Consider the following 15,959-nt stretch of genomic DNA (forward strand, 5'->3'; position numbering starts at 1 on the left):
AGATTTGTAGTCATTTAGGAACAATTTTCCTCTAAGGGTCAGTAAGGACCCTTTCATTTTTTATTTTAACAATTTAAATCCTTTTTCTAGTTTTTTTAGTCATGTATCTAAACGTTTGTTAATTTTGATCTTTTGAAAATACCAACCTTTGTGTTTGTTGATTTTTTTCTATTGCTTTTCATTTATCTATTTCATTTCCACTCTAGTCTTTGTGATTTCTTTTCTTCTTTGCTTATTTCACATTTAACTTGTTCCTCTGTTTTCAAGTCTTTGAATAGTGATTTGATATCATTTTTCTTTATTAATGTTGAAATTTATAGCTATAAGTTTTCCTTTTAAGCATTGCTTTAGCTATAGCCTATAGGTTTATAGTTTCCTTCTTATTCACATCAAGATATTTTCATATATTACATGTCATTTATTCTTTGGCCCATTTGTTATTTAGGTATTTGTTGCTTAATTTCCACACTCACTAATTCACCAGATTTTCTTTTGTGTTGATTTTTTTTACTTAATTCTAAGTTGACAGATAACATACTTTGTATAATTTCAATTCAATTAAATCTAATTGGCTTCATGTGGTCAGTATATGTTCTGATTCTAAAGTATGTCATGTGCACATTTGAGAAGAATGTTCTAGGAACAGTTGACAAGAATGTAGGTAGAGTATACTGTAGATGTCTGTTAGGGTCTAGTATGTTTATAGTGCCATTTAAGTCTTCTGTATACTTTTTTTAATTGTGAAAATACTGTACAGAGGGGCTACAATTACATGGGTAAGATAATGAGTAGATTCCTTATCAAGCATTGTTGCTTCCTCCTTTGTTTCCCCTTCCCATCCCTTCCCATCCCCTCAACCCCCCTACCTAATCCTCCCCCCCCCAACAAAGTTGTAATGTTCGTTTTTTGACATAACATCTTGTACATCTCATTGTTGCAATGGGTCCACCTGTATCCCTATTTAAACAATTTGTTTTTTCCCTTCCCCTCCACAAATTATACCAACATCAAATAGAGTGAAAGCAGGGGTCATACCATGAGGGAAGGACATATAAAGCAGCAAAGAAATCATCTTATAAATATGTTAGAAACAATTGCATGAAAGAAAAAAAATTGAATACTTATCTTGGGGTTCATACTTTTTGATATTCTATTTAGTTGCTCTCTCACTTGTTGAAGAGGGGTATTGAAAACCCCAACTATTATTGTGGGATTATATCTCTTCTTTCAATTTTGTCCTATTTCCACCAATATTTTGGGGGCATATGTAATTTTCTGAAAGGATTGTTTATCATAAAATAGCATGTCTATCTCTGAAGACAATTTTTGTCTTGACATCCATTTTGTTGATACTAGCATAGCTCCTCTAGCTCTCAAACAATTGTTATTTATATGACATCTTTTATTTTATCCCTTCACATTTTAATTTTTTTGTATTTTTGAATCTATTCTGTATTTTTTTGGGGGGGGTCCGGTCGTGGGGCCTGTACTCTGGGTCTGGGCGCTGTCCCTCAGCTCTTCAGCTCAAGGCTAGCGCTCCACCACTTGAGACACAGCGCACTTTCGGCTTTTTTCTTTTTGCTTATGTGGTGCTGAGGAATCGAACCAGGGGCCTCAGGCATACAAGGCAAGCGCTCTACCACTGAGCCAACTTCCCAGCCCCTATTCTGTATTTTATAGACAGCATGTGATTGGGTCTTGTTTTTAAGAACTAGTCCAAAAATCTGCCATTTGATTATATTGTTTAACCCATTTATACTTAATGTTATTATCTTATTTGACATAATTACCTTTTTTTTATGTGTATGTCTCACGAATCCTTTTTAGTTTTATTTCTTTTTTTTTTTTTTTTTTTTTTTTTTGGGTCTGGTCGTGGGGCCTGAACTCTGGGCCCGGGCGTTGTCCCTCAGCTCTTCAGCTCAAGGCTAGTGCTCTACCACTTGAGCCACAGCGCCACTTCTGGCTTTTTTCTTTTTGCTTATGTGGTGCTGAGGAATCGAACCCAGGGCCTCAGGCATGCAAGGCAAGTGCTCTACCACTGAGCCACCTTCCCAGCTCCCTTTAGTTTTATTTCTGTACTACATCCTTTTGTCTTAAATGGATAACTTTTAAATTAATGAAACACATCTTACCAAGAAAAATAAATATTGGTTTAGGATGAAAGGTTGGAAAAAGATCTTCTAAGCAAATGATCCCTGAAAGTATGCAGGAGCCTCTATACTCATGTCTAATTAGTAAGCTTCAAATTTAGTCAGAAGAGATGAATAAGCTCTCTTTGTTTTAATAAAGGGAGCAATCCATGAATAGGACATAACAAGTCTTACCATTTATGTACCAAATATAAGTTTACCCAACTTTATTAAACAAACACTATTGGACTTAAAACACAGATAGACCCCCTCCTCCAATACAGTGATAGAAAGAGACTTCAATACCTGACTCTCAGCATAAACAGTTTATGCGGGGGGAAAAAAATAAACAAATATCAGAATTAAATGACACCTAGACTAATGGACATGACAGACATCTACAGAGTATTCAGCCAGAATCTATAAAATACACAATCTCAGCAATCCATGGAACTTTCTCCAGATTAGATGATATTTTGGGGCATAAAGCAAATTTTAGCAAATATAACAAAATTGAAATGATTCTTTAAATTTTATCAAACCACAGCAGAGTAAAAGTAGTGCTGTACAGCAAAAGAAACAACAGAAAATATTCAAACACATAGAAATTAAACAACATAGTTTGAGCAACACATTTAATGGTAAGTGAGTGAGTCCTTGATGAAATAAGGGAGAAATCCAAAAGTAGAAACCAGTGAGAATGAAAACACAACCTACCAGAACCTCTGGGAAACAGCAAATACAATGTTAAGAGGACAGTTTATATATATAAATGCCTACATTAAAAACAGAAACAGAACAAAATAGAAATATCAAATAATTAGCCTAATAATGCTTTTCAAGTGCCTAGACAAACAATAACTAGCCAAACACCAAACTAGCAAATGGAAAGAAATAATCCCTAGTTCATGGATTTATGAACTAGAAAAAGAATGAAGCCAGGCACTAGTGGCTCACATCTGTAATCCTAGCCATTCAAGAGGCTGAGATCTGAGGAATGCAGTTCGAAGCCAGCCTGAGCAGAAAAGACCCCAGGAGACTCTTATCTCCAATTGACCACTCAAAAACTTATGGTGAAGCTGTGGCTTAAGGGGTAGAGCGCTAGCCTTTAGCACAAAGAGGCTCAGGGACAGTGCCTAGGCCCTGAGTTCAAGTCCCACAACCAACCAAAAAAAAAAAAAAGAAAGAAAGAATGAAACAAAAATTGGTACTCCAGAATGATAATGTTGATTAAACATTAGCCAATCTGACTAAAAGGAGAATGGATATGATAAAAATATAAAAATAACTAAAATTAGAGACAAAAATAGGGATATCACAACATTTACAAATTAAAGTCAGAAGATCTTACTGGAACACTTTGAAAAACCTACATGCAAATAAACTGGAAAAGGTGGTTGAAATAGATAAATGTCTAGATGCATTTGATCTACCAAAGTTGAATCAAGAGATATAAATCACTTAAATAGATCTATAACAAGTAATAAAATTGAAGCAGTAATAAAGATTCCTCCAAAAAAGAAAATCCTGGACTTGATGGATTCACTGCCCAAATTTTACCATAGTATTACTCTTCAAAATTTTCCATAGAAAGAGAAGGAATACTACCAAAATAATTCTATAAAGTCTGTATTACACTCATTCCAAAACTGGACAAAAGTAAAACAAAAAGAATTATAGACCATCTTTCTGATGGTCTATAAAAACTCTTAGTAAAATTCTTATAGACAAGAGTTCAGTAGCACAATAAAAGTTCACATTTCATGATCAAGTTTTATGTCAGGGATGCAAGGTTGGTTCAGCCTATATTAATCAATCAGTATAATAAAGCACATAAACAGAATCAAAGACAAAAATCATATTATCTCGATTGAAGCAGAGAAAGCCATTGACAAAAGTCAACATTTTCCAATAAAACTCTAAAGAAAATAGGAATAGAAGGAATGTACCTCAACATAATAAAGGCTATAGTATAACAAATCTAGAGTGAATGTCATACTAAATGGGAACAAACTAAAATAATTTCCTCTAAAGTCAAGAAATAGAGTGTGATGCTATATATAACATATTGTACACACACACACACACACACACACACACACACACACACACACACACACACACACACACACACACACACACACACACACACACAGAACAATACCCTTAGGCATAAATTCCTCCTTTCTCTGTATACATAAAATCCGACCCCTCAGGAAGAAATGCAGAGATCTTCCTCTTTACCCTCCCCACCTCCAAAACCTCTGTGCCATATGCTTACAGCTAGAAGCAAGAGTATGGTCTGTTTCTCCTGGAATGTCATCCCTGCTGAATGAGTGGATTCTAGAAGAATGTTAGCCCCTTTCTCAAGGTACCTCCTTGAACTGGAAGATTTTCCTGATGGAATAGATAGGGTAAAGGTGAGCAGGGCCCCAGTATTCTTAATCTATCATAGCTGTTGTAGTTGTTAAGCTGAGTAGTAGGCAAAGGAAGCCAAGACCTCTCAAGTTTGCTTGCTCCAACCAAGTAGCATTTCAACGCTGGCCTGAAAATGGTAAGGAAAGCTGACAACCTACCATTTCAAATACAAAACAGCCTGGATTCTAGTCACTGGAGAAAGAAGAAAAGTCCATCTTCTTGACTACAACTGTCTGTTACAGCTTCCATCAGGATGGATGGAAGAAGTTCATAGGTCAAGTAGTTTAACCTGAGCATTGCTGTTCATGCTGAGAATTAGCCAACTTTCATTAATATGTATTTGCCTATTTTTTATCTTCCCTTGGGATAATTTCTGAAGACTTTAAATGCTTGTTTTTTGTTTTAATGTTTAATTTTCCATAGAATGGTTCTTTCACTAGGAAGTGTCTTGAAAGTTTCTCATACTGCTTATTGATAGACAGTTCAGTGTTCTAAATCAGACCCCTATGAAAAAGGGCTTACAGTGATTAGGCCAGCATTATGTCCTTGTTAAGATGCTGAAAATTCACTTTTCTCAGCTCTAACTCTGCAGTTTTTGTGTTTTGTTTGCTTTTGATAGGGTCTCATTATGTAGCCCAGGTTGGCCTAGATTTCATATGTAGTTTCAGCTTATTTTTAAAGAGATTTTGTATTTTAAAGTATTATCTTCAGTTTAGTTCAATTCACCAAATTTCATTGACATACTTCCATGAAGTACCAAACTTGTTTTGCTTTTTCAGTTTTAGATTTTGAAACTCTGAGACTTATATTAGCACATTATTTGTGGTTATTAGATTTACCCATAGACAACATGATTTGGTAACTAATGCAGCAAACTAAAAGTCAATTTTACTTACTCCTCATGCTTTCTAATTTTAAATATTAATCTAGGATATATTAAAAATCAGTTGGGGTTGGAGGCATGAATCAGATTGTAGAGCACCAGGCAAAAATGAGTAAAAGCAAGCATCAGACACTGAGTTTGAGTCCTAGTCTCGGGAAAAAAAAGAGAAAGAAATCACTCCTACACTTTTGGTTAAAATCAGGTAATTCAGGTACAAAAGGGAACTACTGAATATTGTTAATATATTTGTTTTGGTGAAAACAGCTGTAGCTGTACTTATTTATTTTAAAATATATTTATATATTTATATTTCTTATACATTGAAGATGTGTTCATTAAATAGAGCTCGGGGCATAGCCCAAGTGGTGCAATGTCTTCATTCAATCCCCAGTCCTGCTCCAGTTATACATCAATTAAATAAAAGCTTGTGTGTGTGTATTTAAACTATTTTAGTAAACAAAATACATACACACATGCAGATATCCAAGTAATGTAATTACAATGTCAATTATTAGGTATCTCTTAAGGAAATTTTGGTTTTTCTATAGTTAGAATATTTTGCTTTATAAAATTGATTTTCATATCTCAGTTGGCTAATAATTTGTTTAATGCATAGAAAATTGAAATAAAGTATGATTGTGCTTGGCCTTCTTTGTAATATATAATCTTGAAAAATTATGTATACTTTGAAATGAGTATGTATTTATACATACTTTTTTCCCTTTTTAATTATAGCCAAAGCTATGATATTGGGAAGATGGATAAAAGTTCTATTGGACCAGATATGCTGGTAAGGATCCTATTAAATATTGGATTAGGTTGAAAAAATATAGTTTATAATATTTATAAAGTCATAATATTCTAACCTCCCATTTGTGATTAGATTATCCATTGGGCACATCATTTAATATCTGAATGAATTAGTTTGCAGAAAATTTACATAATAATATAATATACCTCATAGGTTCAAAATGTACTCATGAGTACATATATGTTTATATACATATAATATTTTGGAAAATGTTTGGGTTTTTAGGTTTTCTTTTATCATTACATGTTTAATTGTTTGAGGTTTTCCTGTCAACCACCTAAATAGAACATGCCTGGGTATGAATGCTACTTTAAATATTTAATAAATAAAATGTGATTATGTAAGCAAATCTAACAAAATTACTACATGCCATAGCAAAATGGAAAATTTTGAATATATCTTTGTACCATTATGATATGCCAGTCAAAATGTAACTGAACATCTACATTATATATCTAGTACTGTGAAAATGGGAAAAAGAAAAATGTGAAATATAGCTTCTACCCTTATGTTTGAAAGATAAAAATAATGCAAGTGAATGTAATGAAATATTATTCAGGCTTAAAAATGAAAGCTATTCTGACTCATTTCAACATGGATAAACTATGATAGCATTACATTAAGTGAAATAAACCCTTCATAAAAAAACATACCACATGGTTCTACTATATGAAGTACCCAGTGTAGTCAAATTTAGAGACTAGGACGTACAAACAGTAGGGAACATTGTTTAATAAGTCCAGTTTCAATTTTGGATGATGAATTTCAGAGATGGATAGTGGTGGAGGTTGCACAACACTGTAAAAATATGTAATACTACTGAAATGTACACCTAAAATGGCTAAGATAGTCAAAATTATGTTTATATTATCACAATTAAAAATTAATAAGGCTGTGTATGTAGCTCAGTGTTATAGTGCTTGCTTAAAGTTCATGAGGCCTTGAGTTTGATCTTTAGCACTGCAATAAATATTGAATATGCTAATATATCATATTTAGTGACATTGTCGCTTAACCTAATACTATATAACCATGAGATTTAGTGAACTGTAATGATTATAATGGGATGTTTTCACATATAATATTTAACAAAGAAAGCTGGACACATGTTAGGCACAATATCATGTGCCTGTTAACCCAGCCACTTAGAGTCTGAGGCAGGAGGATTGATTGTATGAGCCTAGGAGTTCAAATCCATATCTTTGAAGAGAACAAGGTCCCATCTCAAATGCACACAGAAACACACACACACAGAAATCCAACAGCAAAAAAATCAAGATATAAAATAATAAAACACATAACTGTATTATTTCATAACTGTAAATGGCAAAAGTAGGCATTTGATGTTGGAAGTATCATAATCATGAGATATATCTTAAAACTATGTGGTTGTTTAAAGATGTGGATGGAAAAGATGGTTGTTTGGAAAGATGCCCATCACTGTGTAAATGCTAGTCAACTATTGAGTTGTAGCTTATGTTTCAGCTAAATGTTTTTATTTCCTTTTTTAAAAATTATAGGCTAAAGTTCTGCGGTCCCTAGCCACTGTTTATTTTGATTGCCATACTGGAGAATGTTATACTAAGGGCATCATTGCTATTAATCTAGCAAACAAGGTATAAGCAATTTTTACTTTTGAATATGAATACTTTTTTTAAAAGCTTTGATTCACATTTTGAAATCCAGTTTAGTCATTTGTTTCAGTATTCCTCCTAAAAATGGATTGTTACAATCTGTTCTGTGTACCAGAAAGGCAAGATAAAATATTGTTGTAATCTAAATGTCTGTGTCCCCTTAAAATTCATATGTCCAAATCATAACTTTAAAGATTACAGTATTATGTTGGGACTTGGAGGTAATGATGTTATAGTGAACTTCTCTATGATGGCATTGTGCCATTATAAAAGAGGTCCAAAAGGGAGCTTGATTATCTCTTTTCCCATGAGAGGACTTAAGATAGGAGAAAGTAGAGTTTTGGAGGAAGAAGGCTCTTACCAGATGTTCAGTCTGCTGGTACCTTAATATTGGAGTTCTCAGCCTTCAGAAGTATGAGAAGTAAATTTTGTTGTGTATGTGCCACCCAATTATGGTATTTTGTTACAGCAGCTCACAAGGACTAAAAACAAACCTTTGAACTCCATTGAATTTTGAGAGCAATTTTTAGATTTCTTGCTCAAGGCTGGCCTTCTACTACTTGAGCTACAGCTACACAGCTTTTTGGTGGTTAATTGAACATAAGCCTCAAGCACTTGCCTGCCTAGGTTGGCTTCAAATTGAGCTCCTCAGATCTCAGCCCCCTGAGTACTTGGGATTACAGGTGTGAGCCATGAGCACTGACTCAAACAATATCTTTGTTGTTGTTCAGGACCTACATCTTGAACTCAGGGCCTGGGAGCTGTCCCTGAGCTTTTTTGCTCAAGGTTAGCACTCTATCACTTGAGCAACTGCTCCACTTCCAGCTTTTTTTGGGGGGGTCCAGTCGTGGGGCCTGAACTCTGGGCCTGGGCACTGTCCCTCAGCTCTTCAACTCAAGGCTAGCGCTCTACCACTTGAGCCACAGTGCCACTTCCGGCTTTTTTCTTTTTGCTTATGTGGTGCTGAGGAATCGAACCCAGGGCCTCAGGCATGCAAGGCAAGCCCTCTACCACTGAGCCACCTTCCCAGCCCCACTTCCAGCTTTTTTTGTGGTTAATTGAAGAGTCTCACCGACTTTCCTGCCCACATTGACTTTGAACCGTGCTCCTCAGATCTCAGCCTCCTGAGTAGCTCAGATTACAGGCATAAGCCACTAGTACCTGCACTTTTAATTAATTTGTTTGTTTATGTTTTTATGTTATAATTTTAAATTGTTGTTATAGAGGTGATATGCATAGGGGTTACAATTACAAAGCTCAGATAATGAGTACATTTCTATTTGGACGATGTCACTCCTTCCCTCACTCTCTCCCAGTTTTGCCCTCCCATCCCCAGCCATGTGCACTTTTAATTTTAACCAGTTGTTTAAAGATGTAACCAGTGAAGCAAAACTTAGAGCCAGCCTGTTGTCTTAGGGCTGGCTAATAACTTGGAAACATTATTTAGAGCACATTGTTAGTAACAGCAGACATGATATGCATATCTTGTAAAAAATACATTTTTAATTTTATTCTACCATTGTTTACAACGGACTTATGAAAATCTCAAGAAGTTTTACTTACTGAGAATATGGCTGATAGACACACAGTAAACATATTGGCCTTGCCATTAAATGTTTGTCACTCCATAAAAGTGTTTTCTTTTTTTTAATATCTTTTATTTTAGTGTAAAGATGATATATAGAGGGGTTACAGTTACATGAGTAAGGCAACGAGTACATTACTTGTTGGTCGTTGTTACCCCTTCTTTTCATGGAAGTGTCTTATTAGACTTTTCCTAGTATTATTTTGTTTAGATTCAAGAAAATAAGCTCAGGGATAAGCCAAATGTTGGTATGTGGTCTTTTATAATTCTGATTTTCTTTGATCTTGAGTTATCATGCAGTGGTTGAATAAAACAATTACTGTACTTGAAAATTATCTTTTAAATTCCAGAGTTATAATATTGTGATTTCTTTATTTAAAATAGGAATTTTTACATCCAGATGGGCTTTTCTTAAAGATGAGAATCCTATTGAAAGCTGAAGCAGCTAATGTCGATATCCTTGAAGGTACCGTCTGTGTGTGTGTGTGTATGTGTGTGTGTGTGTGTGTGTGTGTGTGTGTGTGTGTGTGTGTGATTTGCAAACATTTTGAAATATCACCACCAATTAGTTAAAGATAAGATCTTTTGTAGTATACTCACAATAGGTATAATTTAGTGGTGACTGAGAAGGAAACTGATCATGTATGAAAGGGATTATCAACTAGGAAGGAAGAGAAAAAAGAACAGCAGCAATTGAAAAGATGGTTAAAAAAGACTGAATGAAAGCAATCAGTTTTCTTTTAGTCTAGTGGAGAATTTCAGCTATCCAAGCATTCTGAAGTCTTAACATCCCTGAAGGAAAATCACCTTTTCTGGCAGCAGTGAGGGAGTATTTTATTGAGGAGCTTGAAAGTGGGGATTGATACTAAAAAAGTGCTGAGTGAAGAGAATAATGAAATCTGTGTCCACAGCCAGGCTGAGATCTCCCAGGCTTCACAGTTGCCAAAGGAAAAAGAGTAACTATTAAATGGAGAGAGCTTGTCTAATAATATACTGTTTATAATTACTTATAGAATATTATTTTCTGCTTTTCATAATTCTTAAGGGTACATAGCACAAAAGAATATTCTGATATATGGGTGTGTGCTGACAAGGCACTTAACTTTTCTGTGCTTCAGATTTTTCATCTTAAAAAGAGATGGGCTCTGGTGGCTCACACCTATAATCCTAGCCACTCTGGAGGCTGAGATCCAAGTTCAAAGCCACTCCCAGCAGGAAAATCCATAAAACTCTTTTATCTCCAATAAACTACTCAGAAAAAGCAGGAAGTGGTGCTGTGGCTCTGGTAGAGCACTAACATTGAGTACAAAGAGACTTGGGGACAACACCCAGAATTCAAGCCCCAGTACTGGCAAAATACATAAATGAATAAATAAATATATGAGATATAATAATAGTAGTAGTAATAATAATAATCATATATTTGTTGTGTTGCAACTGTGCAATGTATGTTTTATATTTTTTATTACTACTACAGTTACTACTTTGTAGCTACAGTAAAAGAGGCAAGATATATCTGTGCAGACTGGCTCATAACAATATTTCAATTTTGTTTATTCATAAAAATAATTTTCTTTAAATTCTCTTAATGTGCACATGTTTTAGTATATTATCAATCTTTAAGAACTGAATTATTTACATATATAATTGTTAGTATAATTATGGATCATTCAATGAATAATCACTTAATAATTAGGACAATAAATTTAGAAGTAGCTCTAAATTTTATGCTAATTTAGAAACTCAAATGTAGAGAGGATCCTGCATAACTGGATGACAGTACCATCTTGCATACACAGGTGGAAAATATTATGAATTAGGGAGACAATTCCACTATTTTGCTTTAGAGGAATAAACAAGCCAATTCACCTATTGAATGAATAGGCTTATTCATTTTAATACAATATAGAAAACTGGGTAGATTGTTGGAGTCATCAAATTTGAAGTTGATTAGTTTTGAACTACAATTTTTCATTACATTTTTTATCCAAATATATTTAAGAAATGGAGTTCAACAATGATTGTTGTTTAAGATTGCTTTCACTTAACCTAGAAACTCCTTAGAGTAAAAAGTTTAGTTACAAATTAGCAGACTCCCCTTCATCAGCCCAAATTTTAAATATTTTTAAATAATAAAATTGACTTAAAAATTTTATTACATTGAGAAAATGTATGAATTTTTCATTTTTGTAGTCTGCTTTATTTTTCTTGATGGATTGAATCCAGGATTCTAATGCTAGGCAAGTGCTCTACCAAGCATTTACATCCCAAGCACTAGTTTATTTATTTTAAAAACAATCTTTGAGCCAGGCGTTGGTGTCTTACACCTGTAATCTCAGCTACTGAGGAGGCTGAGGTCCGAAATACAGTTTAAAGCCAGTCTGGGCAGCAAAGTCTGTGAGGCTCTTATCTCCATTTAACCACCTAAAAGCCAGAAATGGAGTTGTGGCTCAAGTGGTAGAGTGCTAGCCTTGAGTGAAAACCTCAGGGACAGTGCTGGATCCCTGAGTGCAAGCCCCAGGACTAAGAAAACAAAGAAATAAAATAATATTTAAGTAGTTGTACAAAGGTGTTTCAATTCAACATGTCAACTTATGTGTACAGTGCATCTTGATCAGTGTTACCCCTTTCATCCTTCTTCTGTAAACATCTATCTCAAATCCCACTCACCCCTCAAGTTTTCTGGCTTTTGATATAGTACACTGAATATTATGACTGTATTTGCCTACCCTTTCTCTTTCCATTCATCTCTCCTCATTGACTTCATCCCCTGAGACAAACCATTATCATTTCGTTACTAATGGGAAGAACTTCACTTGTAGAATGAATTGTCTAATTCCTGGCATTAAAATTATATTGGCATTTTTATAGTAGAAAAATATCTAAAAATACGCACTTTTATTATGACAAAATATCACAAATTCTCTAAGAAAAATTTGGAGATTTAAAAACATCCATGGTTAGGCACTGGTGGCTTATGCCTGTAATCCCAGCTACTCAGGAGGATGAGATCTGAGAATCATAGTTTGAAGCTAGCTTTGGCAGGAAAGTCCATGAGACTTCTATCTTCAATTAATCACCAAAAAGTTGAAAATGGAGCTGTGGCTTATGTGGTAGAGTGCTTCCTTGAACAAAATAGCTCAGGGATAGCACCCAGGCTATGAGTTCAAGCCTGGAGTATGTGTGCATCAAGCCTGAGTTCACACACTGGAGTGTGTGTGCATTTTGTTCAGTGTTAGTTCCCAGTACAAACACAATTCCTAGCTCAGAAAATATACTTATTAAACATTTGCTGAATAAGTATTGAAACTAAACACAGTCACTAAACTCAACTGGAAAATTTGAAAATCCATTTTCAGTACTTTTGCTTAGTCTATTCTGTGTGTTTATTGACAGTGTTATATTCCAATGATTCACTTATTAGTCATTTTTATATTAGTGCATATTCTTTTTCCATGCTATTTTATACTCAGTAGTTCTAGTAATTGCATGATAGTTTAAGGCTGCCTTATAGTAGATGCTACAGGGTTTTATATCTTCTCTATTGTTATAATAAGCATTGTTTTTAATGTCTTTATTTGTAAACCCTTTCCCATTTTTTCAGAAATGCAATTTCTGAAATAATAGTAACACTAACTGTAATTTATACAAAGTTTACTAAGTACATTGCTATATTATTTCCCTACACTGGCTCATGCAAAAAATCCTCTCAGTAACACTAAGACATTGGTAGCATATTCCTTATATTGCAGATTACATATGACGATGCAGAAAAATGAAGTGATTTGCCTATGCTTTATGGGTGCAAATGGCTTATTGAAGTCAGATCCCAAGCTTTTGACCCGAGTGTTCTTATCATATAATGTTTACCAATTGCTTTGCAGTAAGTTACTTTGCCATCCATAGTAAAGAGGCTGTGATACCACTCTATTTCTAGTTTTGAGATATTTCTACTTGAAAATATGTTGATGAATTGTTAGGCAAAGTATGGTGTATGGAAAACTTTAATAAGGAATTTTGAATAAAAGAAAAAAACTTCATGAAAATGAAGATGTTAATATTATTCTATTTTTTCTTTTATTAGCTATTAGAGAAGTACTACGTTGTGAAATGAGTATTGACTTCTGTCTTAGCATTGCTAAGCTGCTGATGGATTGTGGAAGGTACAGAAAAATTGATTTTTTTTTCTCTTAAAGACTAACATTTTCCATGGCTTTCTTAATTTACTGAGTTATATGTATGTATACACACATACTTTTGTGAGCATATTTATTATTGTGCTGATCACTTTAGGTGGTACTGCTTCCTTAGTAATTTATACAATAGTAAACAATTTTGAAATTCATATTGTTTGAAGGAGATAAAATGAAATAAATAGAATATGACTTTATAAAACAGGAGTTGCTTGCTCTAAGTTAAGCTGTAGGCCAGAATAATATAAAACAAGAAGAAATGAGTGGGTACAGTTTTGAAAGCTATATATTTCTCTGAGATTAATAATGTCAAAAGAGACCTTGAGAATTTTACAGACCTTTCAATGTTCTCAGACTTCGGTGCCATACTGTGAAATAACCACTTGCAAAAATATTCAACCGTAATTAGCCATCATGGAAATGCAAATCAAAACCATAATGAGAAACCACTTCATATCCACTAGGATGACTATACTACAGAAAAACCCAAGTGATAGCAGGTATTGATAAGGATGAAAAAATTGTAAAGCTCATATACTGCTGCTGGGAATGTAAAATAGTGTATCTGCTTTGGAAAATGGTGTTAATACACTGCAGGTTCCCAATTAAGTTAAATATAGAGTCATTATGTAACGGTGTATTAGTTAATGTTTTTGTCATTATAATGAAATGCTTGTGGTAGGCTAGTTATGAAGAAAAGGGATTTTTTGAGCTTATAGATTTGAAGGCTCATGGTCATGGCAGTGGCATCACCTTGGTTGGGACGTGTTTTCTCAGCCAATGGCGATGATGCAAGCATATGTGTAAGTAATTTCATCCTAGTACAGTTCCCAGAGAGGGACTGAGGTGTCAGGCTTAGGATTTCCTACCCATTTACTCTCATAAGAACTCCTTCCAGGACATGGGCATATCTTTGAAAGGGCAGCACAACCGTGGCCTAAGAATCCAACCCAAGGCATCCTCTTAACACTGTCAAGACTTCAAGGCATGAAACTTTGCAGAATAAACCACCTCTAAATCATAGCCCTCCAAGAACATCCTGAGCATGTAGTCATACAAAACTTGTACCATATACCAATAATCATGGCCACATCATTCATAGCTGTCAAAATGTAAAATAACCCATATATCTGTCCATGACATATGGGAGAAATTGGGTCAAAATACAGTCACTAGGCCTCAGCCTTAAGCATAAGGAGTTTTGGTGATGGGAAAATCCCTTGGTGCTGTTCTCAATCAGGATAAGATAGCTGAGACTTACTTACAAACCACTGTTAGCCAGTCATTGGTTGGTGGCTGCTTTGGAAAGGGACCTTGAGTTGGTAGCTCTCTGCAGCCTAGCAAATTCATGAAGAGAAAGTGGGGAATAAACAGTTTGGCCTTGAAGGGGCTATTTGGCTATTACAGCATAACATTTACAAGAGGCAGTAGAGATAAATTTTGAGTTATTGAATGAATTTGCCTTATTCATGTCAACCAAGGGAAAAATCCCGGCCTCACTTCGATGACTTGACCTTTTGGATGAATATGACAGCTCATATAAATGTTCTGAATTTCTCTCTGAAAATGTGCTCATAGGCAGTAATACAGATGTAAAATTAAATTCACCTATTCTTAGAGAAGTCACTTTTTGGGAAACTCATTTGACAAGGAATAATCTGGTTTGCTTTTCTGTGTTCAAATTGGTTTCCAGAGATGGTAATGACCTAATCTACAAACTCACAAGAATAGTCTTAACAATGGAATCCTAAAAAGAATTTTTGATTTACAATATTCTTTTTTTTATTGTAAAGATACTATACAGAGGGTTACAGTTACATGAGTGAGGTAATGAGTATACTTCCTCTTGAACATTGTTACCCCCTCCATTGTTTTCCCCCTACCATCCCCTCCCTCCCTCCCTTCCCCGAGGTTCTTTTTTTTTTTTTTTTTGATTGTGATTAAGTGATTACATAATTTCAAAGTCACAAGTTCATTCTAACTTTCCTGGAGCAAATTGTCTATCACAGTCTGTAATATATAACAGTGTTCACATGTTATATACCATATTTGTGATCAGCAGCATGGGGATATTTAGTAGTGGTTCAACCAGATGAGCGGGAGTTCTTTGTTTCTTAAGTCCTGTTAGTTTTGTCGTATCACCTAACATTTTGGATTTAGCATCCACTTATCAGGGAGACCATGTACCGTTTGTCTCTTCGTTCTTGGCTTACCTCGCTCAACATGATTCCTTCTAGCTCCATCCATTTCCCTGCAAATGCCATTATTTTGTCATTTCTAATGGCTGCATAATATTCCATTGGATT

The 15,959-nt window shown here is 34.7% G+C and overlaps 1 protein-coding gene across 1 annotated transcript in view; it reads left to right on the top strand.

The window, feature by feature from the left end:
- Tex11 (testis expressed 11) overlaps window positions 1-15,959 on the top strand; it is a 225,849-nt gene that overhangs the window by 75,436 nt on the left and 134,454 nt on the right. The window contains exons 11-14 of the mRNA XM_042694880.1: window positions 6,166-6,220; window positions 7,762-7,857; window positions 9,845-9,926; window positions 13,545-13,623. Coding sequence (XP_042550814.1) covers window positions 6,166-6,220; window positions 7,762-7,857; window positions 9,845-9,926; window positions 13,545-13,623 — 312 coding nt within the window. The remainder of the gene's footprint in view (window positions 1-6,165; window positions 6,221-7,761; window positions 7,858-9,844; window positions 9,927-13,544; window positions 13,624-15,959) is intronic.

Source organism: Dipodomys spectabilis, unplaced genomic scaffold (genome assembly GCF_019054845.1).
Source record: "Dipodomys spectabilis isolate Male_0828 unplaced genomic scaffold, ASM1905484v1 ptg000176l, whole genome shotgun sequence".
NCBI lineage: Eukaryota > Metazoa > Chordata > Mammalia > Rodentia > Heteromyidae > Dipodomys > Dipodomys spectabilis.